The 14,696-nt window shown below is 42.5% G+C and overlaps 2 protein-coding genes across 2 annotated transcripts in view; one reads left to right on the top strand and one right to left on the bottom strand.

Annotated features, from left to right (window-relative positions):
• The window catches only part of LOC109486019, a 39,235-nt gene extending 29,792 nt beyond the window's left edge, over positions 1 to 9,443 (top strand). Inside the window, exons 2-8 of the mRNA XM_019789712.1 lie at positions 817 to 999; positions 1,349 to 1,547; positions 2,080 to 2,198; positions 6,780 to 6,962; positions 7,992 to 8,163; positions 8,573 to 8,719; positions 9,125 to 9,443. Coding sequence (XP_019645271.1) covers positions 817 to 999; positions 1,349 to 1,547; positions 2,080 to 2,198; positions 6,780 to 6,962; positions 7,992 to 8,163; positions 8,573 to 8,719; positions 9,125 to 9,281 — 1,160 coding nt within the window. The 3' untranslated portion in view covers positions 9,282 to 9,443. The remainder of the gene's footprint in view (positions 1 to 816; positions 1,000 to 1,348; positions 1,548 to 2,079; positions 2,199 to 6,779; positions 6,963 to 7,991; positions 8,164 to 8,572; positions 8,720 to 9,124) is intronic.
• Positions 9,444 to 11,985: 2,542 nt separating this feature from the next.
• LOC109486018 lies at positions 11,986 to 14,692 on the bottom strand. Its single transcript, XM_019789711.1, has 5 exons — positions 14,574 to 14,692; positions 14,342 to 14,385; positions 13,977 to 14,079; positions 13,210 to 13,422; positions 11,986 to 12,183 (listed from the first exon to the last, which is right to left on the bottom strand). Exons 1-5 carry the CDS (start codon positions 14,580 to 14,582, stop codon positions 11,986 to 11,988), a joined length of 567 nt encoding a protein of 188 aa, XP_019645270.1. The 5' UTR covers positions 14,583 to 14,692.
• Positions 14,693 to 14,696: the final 4 nt, after the last annotated feature.

Below are 14,696 nucleotides of genomic sequence, written 5' to 3'. Positions count from 1 at the left end.
CGATACTTAGCCGTACTGGATTATCTTTTCATCAGAAATATAATTATACCGCAATATAGAATCCGTCGAAAAGTGGTTGAAAAGCACGGACCGTTTAAAATGAGATACATCGAATTGCAATCCTCCGAGACACAGCCCATCCCAACATCACGTCAGCTAAAGCCTAAGGCATCTCGCGGATTCATAACTTTATTAGTTTACGGATGACATATTCCTATCTGGCATCTCATAATATCAAAGTTGAAAACCGTGGCTCACGGGCAAGGCTTACATGCCGATACTGTATCACATCTTAAGCCCATTGTTGTAATTAATAGTCAGTTGTCGTTTTCTTCGCCCCTTTTTTTCAAGCACAGTATTGGAAGTCTAGCTGAAGGATACTTTGTGCTTTTGAGCTTATTTCAATATTTTGCCGTAAGCTTATAAGATACACAAAATGAAAATAAATAGCTCAATAGTACTTGCATGGTCACATACGCGTGGAGGTAAAAACCTAGCAGGGCAGTGATTTGGTTGAATAAAACGGTCTAAAGTTCCTGCCACACATTCACAACCAAGGTTGGCCGAAGTTCGGGAGCAGTCTGGCCAGATTTCAGTCACATTTGACCTTGAACTTATTAAATGCCGCCACCAACGCAGAGGACAAATACAGGGAAGGACAATACGCATTTTTACTCAAGTTAAGTGAGGAAAGTCGTGTTAAGTGCCTTTCCTAAGGGCACAAGATCGGTGGCATCAGCAGGACTCGAACTCAGGACCTCTTGGTTCCCGATACCCCACACGACCCCACTAACAATTTTTGCTTTCTCCTTCCAGTGATAGAAGATGCGCTAACGCAGACGTACTCGGCATGTAAGAACTACGGAGGTGTTCAGATCGCGGCCGTGGTACTGGACAACCAGCCGACAGACTGGGAGAAGGACCTCGGACCACGGCGGAAGGCGAAAAGACTCGCCAAGGAAATCGGCGAGATCAGATACCCCGATAACTTGAACTGTGGTATGTAGCAAAGTATTCCATATTTCTCAATTACCTCTATGATATTGTGGATTGATTGAATCCATTTTTTGCCAAGCCCAAGGGTTTGCTCTGATACCACGTCTCATCATACGTGTAATGACCCTTGCGAGCTGTTTCAACGGTCGCAGCGTTGAAGTATTGGAATAAATCAATCGAAACTATAGAGCAGCATTATAATTAGATAGACAAGAAAACGACGAACAAACCGTTGAATCTGCTGCAAATCAGAGGGCTTCAAACCTTTCAAATCGACTCACTTTGAGATATGAGAGAAAGAGAGAGAGAGAGGGAGAGAGAGAGATCTAAGTTATAATTCTATCCACTCCAGGCTATGCCGTCATCTTCTCGTTCGAGGAGCCTGTGGTTGGCGTGTTCAGCTCCAGTGATCTGGATCAGAGTCCGGAGATCTGCGATCACCTGCCGATCATGAACAAGAAGCTGAAGATCAGCCTGAGGCTGAAGGACGCGGGGCGTGGGGACGCCATCATCCACTCACTCAAGGAGCTGCAGCAGTCCGTCAGCGACGAGTAAGGGTCATATCCATTGTACGACTGTTGTACGACTGTCATACGACCGTTGTACGACTGTCGTGTGACCGTTGTACGACTTTCATACGACCGTTGTACGACCGTCGTACCTAAAACTGAAGGCATTTGGGGGATAGCCCTGAATGTGCCGCACGAAATTCATCTGTCTTGTGAGAGAAAAGCTGTCGGCGTTTGGTTCTGTCATAGTCTGCTTGAAAATTCCACATCAACATCGTACGACTAGTTACGACGAATGTGACCACGTCGTAAGAACAACAACAGTGATGTTTCACACCGGTAATCTTAATCTAATACACAGACCTTGTTCCAACACCAGAGCCAGTGTATCGAAGTTTGGGCACTGCCCATTAGTAGCTAGCTAAAAGCAGCATACAAGACAAGACAAGCCGTCAGTGACATCGCCATTTTCCAGACATCAGTATACTATAGGATTGATTCAATTTAAATACCCAGGAAAAATTATGCTCTTGATTTTTACATTAGACATTTGCTTCATCCCCCCCCCCCGCAGTTTTTCCGCGCACAAAGACGTGGTGAAGGTGTGCGGCGACCCGGCGGGACCAGACGTGTGTGACCCCGTGTCTATCCTGGAGGAGGACAGCACGGAGAGAGTGGAGGACGCCGTCACAGGTCTGTGTACAAATTCAGGAGGCCATGTTGATTTGATTATATGGATGACATCCTCTGGGAACCTCAAAACTCATGCGAGCTGATTTGCACGCTCGCATCAGTTTTGGGGTTCGCAGAGGATGTCATCCATATAATCAAATCAACATGGCCTTACGTAAATACATCACGTTAAAAGGGGTCTGTTGGAGGGGGCATGGAGACATACAGGAGAACCGTATGTTTAATCGAGGCCGCCCGTGTGCTGGGCGTTTTGGATAAATCACAGTGTGGTGTTGTGTTTCACATATTACTCAGCGTTCACAGGTCTCATGGCTTGAATCAGTCATACTGAGTTAGGTACGTGTTGTAACTGGCTAGTAAAGCTATAGGCTTAGCCGTATCACGGGTGATAATCGCCATAGATAGTTATGGTACTAATCCTATCACAACCCAGTGCTGCAGTAATCTGGTATAGCTACTATAGAGATATGGGGCGTACATGTATAAATCGATTGCATTTGTTCAATCGCGGATTGGAAAGCATCGTGAATTTTTCATTTGTCCGAAACCACCACTGCAATAAGTTCTTTTTAAAGCATGCTGAAATGTCCCGTTGCTTCTCTTAAATGTGTGCTTATAGATAAGATCTTATACAGTGCACGAACTAAAGACACTGTGAATGTAAATATACTTCCAGTAATCGACATAAAACACCTCGACTTACAACAATTATGGCGCAGCAAGAAGTTATAGGCATCAGTCATGTTGTGAGTCGACCCTCTTCAAAGAGACCACCTGTCCAAGGCGACCGATATTGTTCGGTCCCCCTGGATGGCCGCTCTGGACAGGTTTTACTGTATATCTCAATTGAGTACTGCGCTCGCTTGCATGATACACGGAGTTGAACAGAGGCCTCAGGATAGATGGCAATGTGAAGAATGGCCCGTATATTACACGATGTAGACTGATACATTTGCCGACGGGCTAGCATAACGTACGAATAGTCGATATCGATAAAGGAAAAACTGCATTGTTTCAACATAGTCGTATATTGGGAAAATTGTGTAGTCCTTTTCAGTTACTGAGACCTTCGTCCATCCTACGCACACTTGGTGGATGGTATCCCATTTTTGCCATTAATTTCTCCATTTTTCTACTGTTCCATGTTACGGCATTTTGTGGAATTCCGCTTCCATCCGTTCTTCGTCGATGAAGGTTAGACATCTAGGTAATGAGATACACAACGAATTGTTACTCAAGCAACTGGATGGATTTTCAATCTCAACAATTCCTTGTGTATCTCATAGATTTTTTCACAATCTATCCAGTTGCTAGAGTAACAATTCCTTGTCAATTCGTTCTTTCATCTGAGTATATTCCAGTCGATGCCAGGGCTGTTTTGTACCTCCCTCACGTCCACTCCACCAGTTTTCATTACTGGAACACGTTCCTGCCAGCAAAGTCCAATTTTTGCACTACAGCGCTACAGTTAACGCCAACTTGTCCGGACTGTCAATGATCAGACAGCCCTGTCAGGTCAGGGCGCTACGGTTAGAAGGTATCAGCGAGAAGTTGGGATATGTATGAGCGCGGCAAACTGACCTGTTGTTAGTCTCTATGGAACGAGACTCGTGGATACTTCTGGCTAAAGCTCCTGTCACACATATAGCTGAATATGGCTTCCTGAACACTAAACTCCTAAACACAAAACTCCAGGTCACAGCGCAACGGTTAGAAAGTATCAGCGCGAAGCTCACCAAGGGCACAAGATCGGTGTCATGTCAGGACTCGAACCCGGGACGTCTTGGTTCCGAGTCGAGCATTCTGCCGTTACGCCACACGACCCCACAGAACCTTGCTTGGTCGGTGGTCTGGGCGAATGTTCTGGATGTGTGACAGGGGTTTAAGCCCATGAAGGCGATAACATACCGCCACGGTTACAGTTCGCACGAGTCGTTACCGCAGTCTCTCGGCTTAACTCGGCACAGAAACGACTTATGGCGGGCTTTTAACCAGAATTGTCGTGCGGGCGATTTGGCCCTGATGAATGGCAGGGTTTTAAAGTCCTTCCCCGGCCCTGTGCTATCAATCGTTCGGCGTTAGCGCACCTTCAGGAGATAATACTATTGATATATCGCGTTCTCCATGGTGGCCTCTGGACTCTGAATCACATATAAGTTTCATGGATAGCCGATTCCCTGAACATCAACAAAGTTAACTTTTCATGTTTTCCATTTCTGCCAAGTATAATCTTGAAAGTGTGCCATACCATAGCGTCTGCACATATTAAATAGAATATGTATAACGTATCAATCCATGGTGTACACAATGTACGAAATCCTATATTTACACACATATTAAAGCTTGCGTAAATGTACACCAAGTGAAGAAATTGAACCTTTACGCATATACTTTATGGGTGCGTTAAGAATGGATCTTGTGCAATGTACATGTATGTGCAGCACTGCTTACCTTGGGTAACTGACAAAATCAGTCGAAGAACGCCAATATATATACTTATTACGGCTGGCACCTAGTTGCAGTCTGCTATAGAATGTAGTTGAGGGCAGTAGATTTATCAACCTAGACAGCCTATCAAACGCTGCAGACTAAGGGTGCGCAAATGAATAGCAGTATTAGATCAATATTATAGAAGACCATCGACAGAATATACAATCAGCAAGGTCAGTATCCTGTTTTTACGTATACCTGCATGCGAAAAATATCTATAATATTGTAATCAGAAAGCTGTTGAGACAAGATTCACTTCCTATCAAACTGCCCATACCGGTTATCTATTTTAATTACCTCTACGAATACATCCAAACTTTCCTTAGTTTAGAGACAAATTTAAAAAAACGCACTTTTCTTCTAACTACCCAAAACCCAGACATCACAGAAAAGGTAGGACGTTATATCTTGCATGGTTTGCACAGAAGTCAAACTCCATAGACATATATAGTTTCAGAAAAATTACCTTCTAGAATGTAGATTGGCCGCTTTCATGATTCTTTTGCACGTTGTTTCATTGCTACCATTTCTATGTTACCTGACATTGGCCACAGGGCATGAACTTGCAATAAACTTAGATGAATTTTAAAGAAATAAATGGAAAATATTACTTTGCCTCAGCAAAATGGCTTTTTAACGACTGCTCTGTGAGCGTTTGGGTAGGAGCGCCGGTCACATCGAACATAAGCTCTCCTGAGCTCTTTACCAGGTAATCAATGACAGGACCGTCTCCTGGCTGAGATTGTATCACCCAAACCTGCAGACGGCAAATCCAGACGGATCTACCCGTCACCTCTCGCCATTCGTACGTTGGGAAGATCCTCAATCAATGTCTTAGTCACGTTCGATCTGGTCATGGCCTTATAGATAGAACTGGCGGTCAGTAGAGGCCGTGGGCAAAAGGGATATTTTGCTAAAGCTGCGATATTGAAAATTAATTTTAGTTGAACTTCACAAGCTCATAGATTTCTCCTACTTCATATTTTGAATGGTCTTGGACAAACATGTGATCCTAAAACATGTCTGTTTTTACCTTTTCACCATCACAGAGAAGCAAAGAGAGTGGCATATACTATAGTGCTAGCACTAGCTTGATCATGCACATATATAGATGGATATACAAACTATTCATTTGTGTTGACTTGTACTTAAACCAGCTGGTATGTATGCACATTAAAGGTGCATTCATTCAATATAAACACTGGGAACCTTACTTCATGTCCATGTAAAGAAATACCTTTGATTTATTTAAACCCCTTTGTGTTGTAAACTTGTGCACAATCTCTGATGGACAAGGCGATTCAGGGTGTCTTTGGCGATGATGCCGTATCAAGAGGCAGAGTGGCTTAGAGTTGAAGGGAAACCATTAAAAGCTCACATAGAAAATCTACGACCACGCAAACTGTCAAGACTTCCACATCAACGTCAATTGCAACAGATCAATCCGCATAACTGACAGAAGACCATGGGGTAAAAAAAATATCTGATGTCTGTCTCTGTATAGCCGGTATAACCGCCCTTCGGCGTAGCAAACCAGCTTCGCAGGCACGCGGCGCAGCGGCAGCTGGTGAGGTTATACTGAGCGACCTGCCGCTCCCAACCTTTGTACATCTAAACGAAACCCTTTTCTGAAGCTATCTATGTTTATTTCAATTATCAGTTTATATCTGAGTGTGTGTATGTGTATGTGTATACCCATGGCCCTTATAGTAATGGATGTGGTTGGCTTCAGTCTGTCCCAGAGCGAAAAAGTTATTACTTCTATATCTGGTAGAGCTCGCTACTTTTGCATGTGTTTTTCATTACATGACCTCCTTGACAGCTGGTGTTAACCTCCTATATCTCATTGGCGGAAACACATCCGCCAATCAGAGCTAGAAGGAGAATTTAGGCCATTAGCACATGTAGTATTTGGACTTCTATATCTAATTGACTGTTAGAAACAGTCAAACAGAGCTAGAAACGCTTGGTATCTCCAATGTAAGTCTGAGTGAGTTGCATCGTTTTAAAGTTATACATAGAGGGTAACAACGTGGAGCACCATGGTTACAAGGAGGTCTGACATCTATGAATTCTTGTTCTGTCCTGCAGCCACCCAGAGGGCGTTGTCTGATGACAGTTGCCGGGGTAACAGCGACAAGGGCGGGTTCGCCGTGGTGGTGGTGGTCGTGCCCAACCTGCCGGACAGCAAGTTTCCCGGCATCCCGCGCGCCAGGGCGAAGAAGCTCGCCATGGACATCGCCAGCAGCAGGTTCAGGGACAACCCGGAATGTGGTTGGTTTCCTAGCAACCGTTGCTAAGTAACACGCTTTTTGCAATAGCTCCTTGAAATGTTCTGCCTACATACTAGGGCTTCATCATGCCAAATTTCGCTCACTGAACATATATTTTTCATCAATCGTATATAATAATGCATGTTTACACGTACAGAGCAATTTTACCAACGCACGTTGCGAATGAAATCTGCCTGCTGCGCTTAATGCTTATGAGCAAGACGTTAAACCTTGTTTGCACTCTGTAATGAGTCCATATTTTTTTCTAAATTACGAATCTATGATATAACGTTATCAGATTGAACACCGTGTTTAATTCAAATGCATCAATTTGTCTGGCAATTTTTGAGATAAATCGAAGGGAAATAATGAACACTGTAAATTCGCAGTCAGAAAACTTAATTTCAAAGATCATGGTCGCTACTTACCGATTTGTTGGCAGTTTGTCAAAGTTGTACGTGGGCGTCAAACCTGAAAAGGTATTGGTATGTGAGGCCTAGGGAAAAATGTTGTGTTTCCTGTTTCCCGACCGACCCTAGAAACCCACCTTTGTGTGGACGCCTGCAAGGGATATTAACTTTTTTAGTTGATCGACCTTTTATAGCTGCATGATCTGACACCTGAGTGATGAAACGTTGTACAATCGGTTTTCCAACATTGACATTGAAAATATTACGTGTCCTCATGCAAGTTACACTTATTAAGTTGTATTGTATAAGCAAGGAGCCTTGGTATGAGTTGGATCACTAGACATCGCCAAAATTAAAAAAAAAAGAAAAAAGATAATCCCTATGTACCGACCCTATTTTTTCAGGGCTGAAACAGGAAACACAACATTTTTTTCCAAAGCCCTATGGAAGAGAACATTTAGTCGCAATATCATTTGCAGTTACTGTTGATGAATTCTTACCGGTGGCTACGGATTGCAACATATACACATCTTTCTCTATAACGGAAAGACAGCTCAATGCGTCATATTGATTTTAATCTAACGCTGACATCCCGCCCATACGTACAATGTACCATACAGGAGTGGTGACGGTGTTTTCCATTAACGAGGCGGCCGCTGCAGTCTCGCTCACCAGCGCCATCCCGGGGAAGACGGTGGAACTGCAGTCTAAGATGAGCCTGTACCTGGCAGACTTCAGCCTGGAGGAGGCTATCGTCACGGCGCTGGATGACGTCAGGACTGCTCTCTCTCCGTAAGGACATCTGTGGATCTATGAATTATGAAAAAATACCTTTGAAATCCTAAATTAAAACTGATACTTTAGCAGGACTGCTAAAGTTTTTGTTCGCTAAAGTGAGAGGTACCGAGTTCGATCCCCATGCTATGGGGAAGAGCACAGTGTGCTCTTGGAAAACATGCCCCAATGTTTTGCCCTTGGATAATGCACTTAATACGTCTTCTCCGACTTCTCTCAGGTGGAAATGAGTACATAGCTTCTGTTTGGGACGTTCCTCTGGTAGGACGTTAACGAACATTAAAGAACCCACCACACCTTTCGAAAGAAGATTAAGGGCATGCCCCGATGTGTGATGGTTCAAACTTTCGGATGATATCCCATATACTTGTCAAGTCTATTTTGAATGTGTTTACCTCCATTCTAGTGCCGTTCTGCAACAAAAACAACAGAAGCCGGTCCCCGCAGCTAAGAAGGAGGCCTCCAACCGGGTTGTCAAGCCGCCCACACACATGAAACGTCATCACTATGTGGCGCCCCCATTGGCCAGTAGGATGGTGCATGCGCAGTACAGGTGTGGCCGAGACTTTCTGCAAGAAAAAGACCAAACAAACGTTTGCCTCTGTTGCTATGAAATTTCAAAATAGTTTTAAATACAATGATTTAAATACATTTGCCAACATAATATAACACATGTAGTGTGTTAAATCTGTTTATCGAAATTGCCCATTATAATTTGTAGCATTATCTATGCACTGAACGAAATCCTTAAAACATGTGTAAAGGTACACATAAAGGAAGAAACGGAACATTATGCATGCTTTAAGGTGAAAGTAAAACGTGCACTTTGCGCAGTATAATATTGTGTGTGCATACAGTACAGTGCTGTATTGTGTATCCATGTTATTTTCTCTGGTCATTTCACGATACAACTGAAAGGAAATAAAATTTCGCCATTTTCTTACCCCTCCGTCTGCAGCAGCTATAGTGGCTTCAACGACGTGGGGTATGTTTCTCACCAGGACCCTCCCATCACGTCCACGGCTATCCTCCTGCTGCTGGTAGGCCTCCTACTGACTGTCATCAGCGCTGCAGGCATCTCCTTCTACTGCCACGTGGTCAGAAGAAGACGCTAAACCCCGCCCAGCTATGTACATAAAACTGTTGCAAGTGACGCATTATCTTAAAGGTATCCAAAGTAATTTCATTGTTTCATACTTGAAACATTTGAAATAGCCCCAAAACAAGCGACATGAGACATCTCTGTATCATTGGGTACCGCCCGTAAATAGCTAGAACCAGCCAACGACAGGAAACAAGTAACTGTTTTTTCATCAGTGATATTGTATTTTTGCCTCACAGATATCAGATAGGACTGAATCGACTAATTACATTAAAAGAAGGAGTAAAAAAATGACTTTGAAACCTTAGTTTTGTCGCCCTGAAATTGCATTGGGTACCTTTAGCAAGCTTAAGCAGAAAACGGAAAACTCACACCACATGTACAAGTGTCATCTAAGTTCTGGAAAGTATTAATGTCTTGCATACTGCTGCTGTTGTAGACATGTTCTCCAAATTGGAGACAATGAAGAGCACCCTATCCTAATCATCTGCACGTTTAAGTTATTAGATTTCCTCGTCCACACAATCTTAATTGGAAAGGGACCAGACAAGGACTTGTCCTCAGTCCTGCATACTCAGAACAGTAAGGTAAGGTAAAGATGTACATGACTTTGTAACTATGGCAGACTAGGCAGGCAGAACTGTATTTTCCTGAAGAATCTTATCTTACCATTGTAAATGGGGTGAAGGCAGAATGAAAAAACATACATATATGAACAGTAGAACTTGAAGATAGGGTGTAGCTATTAATGCATGGTACATGTATTCACAAGAAGAAGATATTAGTTGTACATGCATAGTAAATACGACAATGAGGTATAATCAAGTTGCAAACAAACAACAGATGGCCAGGCTTTAAATTTTTCTAACCACGAGAAACAGGAAAACTAAAATAATTGAAAAAATGCAGATCAGTAATTCTTGGATACATTTCAATAGATCATCTTTACACAAATGCATGTTAATGTCCAATTTCCCAATACACGTGACTGTGTTGTTTGTGGTGTGGGATGAATATGCCAACCAAGACATTTGCAACATTAGAAATATAGCTAGAAACAAGCAGCTGTTGAAAGATGTTAGATCATCATGTAAATACAATCATAGCAGTCAAGTGATATCTAATAACACAACATTTAATGTCAGATACATTTGTATCAAAGAATCACTATTATATAGATAACAATGGTACAATCAAATGTATCTGATACCGGTAATGATTGTTCATTATAATTGTGCAATTGTACAACTGTTCATGTCTTGCATTAGAACATTGTGACAGCAGAAAACTTGTGATTGTGCATGTTTGCAGAAATAAAATTTTAGACTTTGGTTCCTAGGGGTATGTAAGGATCATTTGGTTTGAACAGCTAAATAAAGGGCTTTCAAGGTAATGACTACTAGTCTGTATTTTTGCAACATAAAACGATGACAACTTTTATTCATAATATCAACAAAACTTCAAGATGTATCTCAAAGTCATTTTTATAAATTTGCTGAAAAGTCAATTTGTTAAAACAAGCAATCCAAAGAACTGCAATTCAGTATCACTTTGTACAGGAACTATAATTCTAGAATTCTAAATTGTAATTTTTTTTATAAATCTCATCTAATACTCTTTCTTTTAAACATTATTCAATACCAAGCTTAAACAAAGCCTAGAATAAATATTGAATTGCAATCTTCATAACCAAACCCAGTTACCTTCACCTAAATGGGAAGATGGATCTAAAATGCAGCAAATATTAGACCATAAGGACCTAGAACTAACCCAAGGTTGTGGACAATAAACTCAACTGTTTTATAGTTATTAGCAAACATCCAAATCCTTTCAAATGGCATTTTAGTTTCTTTTCTTCTAATATTGTTAGTCTGAGCGTAATTCAGCACCAAGGACAGGGACACCAGTGTCGTCGGTGTGTAAAGTCTCAATGACAGTAATGATAAGTTTGCAGTACATAAGTGACTGCAAAAACCACGAACATAAAAGTACCGTGAAAAAATCATGAATTCTCGCCGCAAAAGCGACACCTACTTTGGCGTTAAATAGCGGCGAGTTGCAGAACTCCAGTCAGAAGCTCTGAGGAAGGTGTCTGATAGACATCGAAACGTAAGCAGGCGAGAACCTTACTGGTTGTGTATGAAGAAAATTCTATACCCATCATGAATTACAGTATATAAATGTCATCTCTCTTGCTATGATGCATTTCTGAACATCTCAGAAGAAAGTAAGACGTGTCTGACCACCTCGAGCCCCAGGTACCTTCTCGTACGTCAGCTTGCGTCTCTTTGTTGCCGAGGACATTGTGACGTGACTGTAGTCATCTGGGTACATGGCATACTGCTCATTCAGTTCTCTTGCTAGAAAAACAAGAAGTGTTCATTAGTATCTTAAACTCAGCAAACTGCACAATGTTGCTTTTATCAATTGTAGATTTACAGTGCTGTAAAAGTCATGGTTTTAATTCGTAACAGAGAAGAAGACAGAATGAAATCAATCTTCAAAGGTAAAGTGTAAACACTGCCTTACCTCTGTCTTCCATGTCAGCATGGTGAGATGGCACCCTGTGGTCTGACGGGTCCCTGGCTACCATGGGTGTCTGCAACAGATCATTACTATAACATCATCCATGTCATGATCAATGTTGAATATGGTGACTCACACACAGAAACACACACACACAGACAGACAAAAAAAGACATCTGCATACTTCACTGTTATGCAAAACCTGTTCCTCCATTTTTACATACCTTCCCACTGCGATTTCCTCTTTGGTCTCCGTATCCAACCATTGTTGCCTGCAACCCTCTGGAGTTATACTGCCTGTTGGTACCTCTTGTACTGTGTTGATGCTGGTAGGGCTGGGCAACAGCTACATTGGCACCATACTTTGGTGGCGGGTTCTGAATCTCATACTGTGAAAACAACTGTCTGGATGATGATGAGGGTTTGTGAACTGTAAGAGGCTGACATCCTCCGTATCCTGCATGTTGTGAGGTTGGAATTGCGCTGACGTTCTGTCCGTTGTTGTAGAGGTTTGCAAATGTTGTCATGTAGTTTGCTGTGTGTGGGTTTCCCTGTCTTGTAACAGTCGATGACGATACACCGCCAGTGGTGAGGGATGTAGATTCTGTGAGTCCATCATCGAGAGTTGTTGCAGCAAACGGTTTGACAGACACTACAGCATTGCTGTGGGTATGGTTATCAGATACATACTGTCCGAATTGCCTTGGAACTGGAAATGGCTGTGGTCTTGGGAGTGAAGCAGTATGCCATGAGGGAACACCGGACATATTTGTCTGTCCAGTTTGGTACTGCATGTCAGGAAAGGCAAAAGTTTGGCCGGAACCAGTCCAGTCATTGACGTTTCCATTGATGCTTTCAATGCTCTCATTGCTGATGGCATCTTTGTGACGTCCCAGCAAGCTCAGATCACAAGTAGAGGCTATGAACTCTAAAGGAGTCTGTTCGTAGATTGACTTGCTCACCAGGGGTAGCTCTTGCAGTTCAGGTCTTAATGGATAGGTGCCTCTGTTCCGTGTCACTAGCTGAGCCTCAGTGGCCTGGTTTCTATTTGCGTATTGCTGACTTACATCTGATGAACTTGTCTTCAAGTTATTGTAGTTGAAAGGTTTGGATTCTGTCAGAGATGCTGCTGGGTTTTGGAAGTATCCCTCTGAGTTGATAGTCATTGAGGATTCACGAGAATAGCTCTGACCACTGGAGATATTAAATCTACTTTCATACAGTCCTAATTTGGGTGCTGCACTATTACCATGTACACTCATGTCAGAATGATTCTTAGATATTTTGGGGCTTCTTACAGATGAATCAAGACCTTCATCACTTGCATGAGACGGCATCATCTTAGGAAGGGGATCTCTAGTATGAAAGGAAGGATTCTGCATTGAAGGATCATTATTTTTTTCACTGCTTGCTACCCTGTCAACACTACTGCTCTCTAGGTCTTGTAAAGATGTTTGGACATTTTGTTTCCTCACAACCATTTCAGCATTGCTACAACCTGCGCTCATGGTGTTCTCTGACAGGTTGGACCCCAGAGGGGGACAGTCGTTGTGTGGTTGTGGGGAGGAAACGGGTGTGTTTGTCCTGGTGTTAATATCTGGCTCACAGTGGGCAACTTGATAGAAAGCCTGGAAGTAGAAAAAAAATCAATATTATGTGATCAACTGTGGATGGAAATTCATTCCGAAGATACTTTATCTAGCTGGTTGGTTGGTTGGTTGGTTGGTTGGTTGGTTGGTTGGTTGGTTGGTTGGTTGGTTGGCTGGCTGGCTGGCTGGCTGGCTGGCTGGCTGGTTGGTTGGTTGGTTGGTTGGTTGGTTGGTAGAATATAGGATATTGCGATTTTCTTATACACAGCAAGTACTTCTCTCACCTTGCTTGCATTTCAATGTCTATCAGACATTTTCCTCATAGCACAACCTACATTGGCTACATACAGTGGCAAGAAGTAGTACTCCAGTTAAAAGCTCTGAAGAAGATGTCTGATAGACAGAAAAAATCAAGCAAGGTGAGACAAGTACTGGTTGTGTGTAAGCAACCTCAGTATCTTACTTCCAGGCATTTATAAGTAATATACAGCTTAAATACATGTATTGAAGCTAGCCTTATACTATTAGTAATTTCCCCATTGTCAAGAGAGAAGATACCTCTGCAACAGGTGGTGGTATCAGTGGATCCTCACCTGTAGCACCTTCTGAGGTATCCATGGACACAGGGTGACCAGTTCCTGCATGGGACAGGTCAGCAGCTGGTACAGGGGTGCAGCTGTCAGCATCACCTGGGCACTGTGGGAGGGACACATGGCATCTTTGTCTGTTTTATCATCACAACCTGTGTTGATCATGTGCTAACGTCCTTGCATTGGTCTCCCCATTGTTCTACACTACTAGGGATAGCCTGCTATCTAAATAATTGTATAATCTAAGACAATCTACCTTGATTTCTCATTTGTTCAGCTTTAATTTTCATAACAATAATAAGATTGAATGAGTTTCCTCAACTGAACGTAACAACATGAACAATGATACTCCAAATGTCCAGACTTACCTGAATGAGTTAATGCAGGGGAAGGATAGAAGAAACTGCTCATGCTGGATTTGTACATGGAATTCAAAAAGAGAAAGATTGTCAAAGAGTTAAATTTTGACTTAGATCTTGTGGCATGAATTGCACAGGGTGGTACTTAAGTTTTGTAGCTCTTCAAATTTCATCTCCACTGCTATCTCTTTTTAAGACTATCATATAGATAAAACTGTGTGGAAAGCAAACACTAACTGACCATGCTCATGTCTTCAGTAAGCCAGGTTCTCTTGATCCAGTCGTGTTCTGCCCAGACTGTGGTGTTAGCCAGCGCCCTGTCTCCCACTTCCCTTACCAGTCTGGCTGTATCTGTGGTGCTATT

Source organism: Branchiostoma belcheri, unplaced genomic scaffold (genome assembly GCF_001625305.1).
Source record: "Branchiostoma belcheri isolate BF01 breed outbred unplaced genomic scaffold, Haploidv18h27 scaffold8, whole genome shotgun sequence".
Classification (NCBI taxonomy): Eukaryota; Metazoa; Chordata; class Leptocardii; order Amphioxiformes; family Branchiostomatidae; genus Branchiostoma; species Branchiostoma belcheri.
Note: the sequence above shows the minus strand (reverse complement) of the source record. Positions and strands in the feature narration are given on the sequence as shown.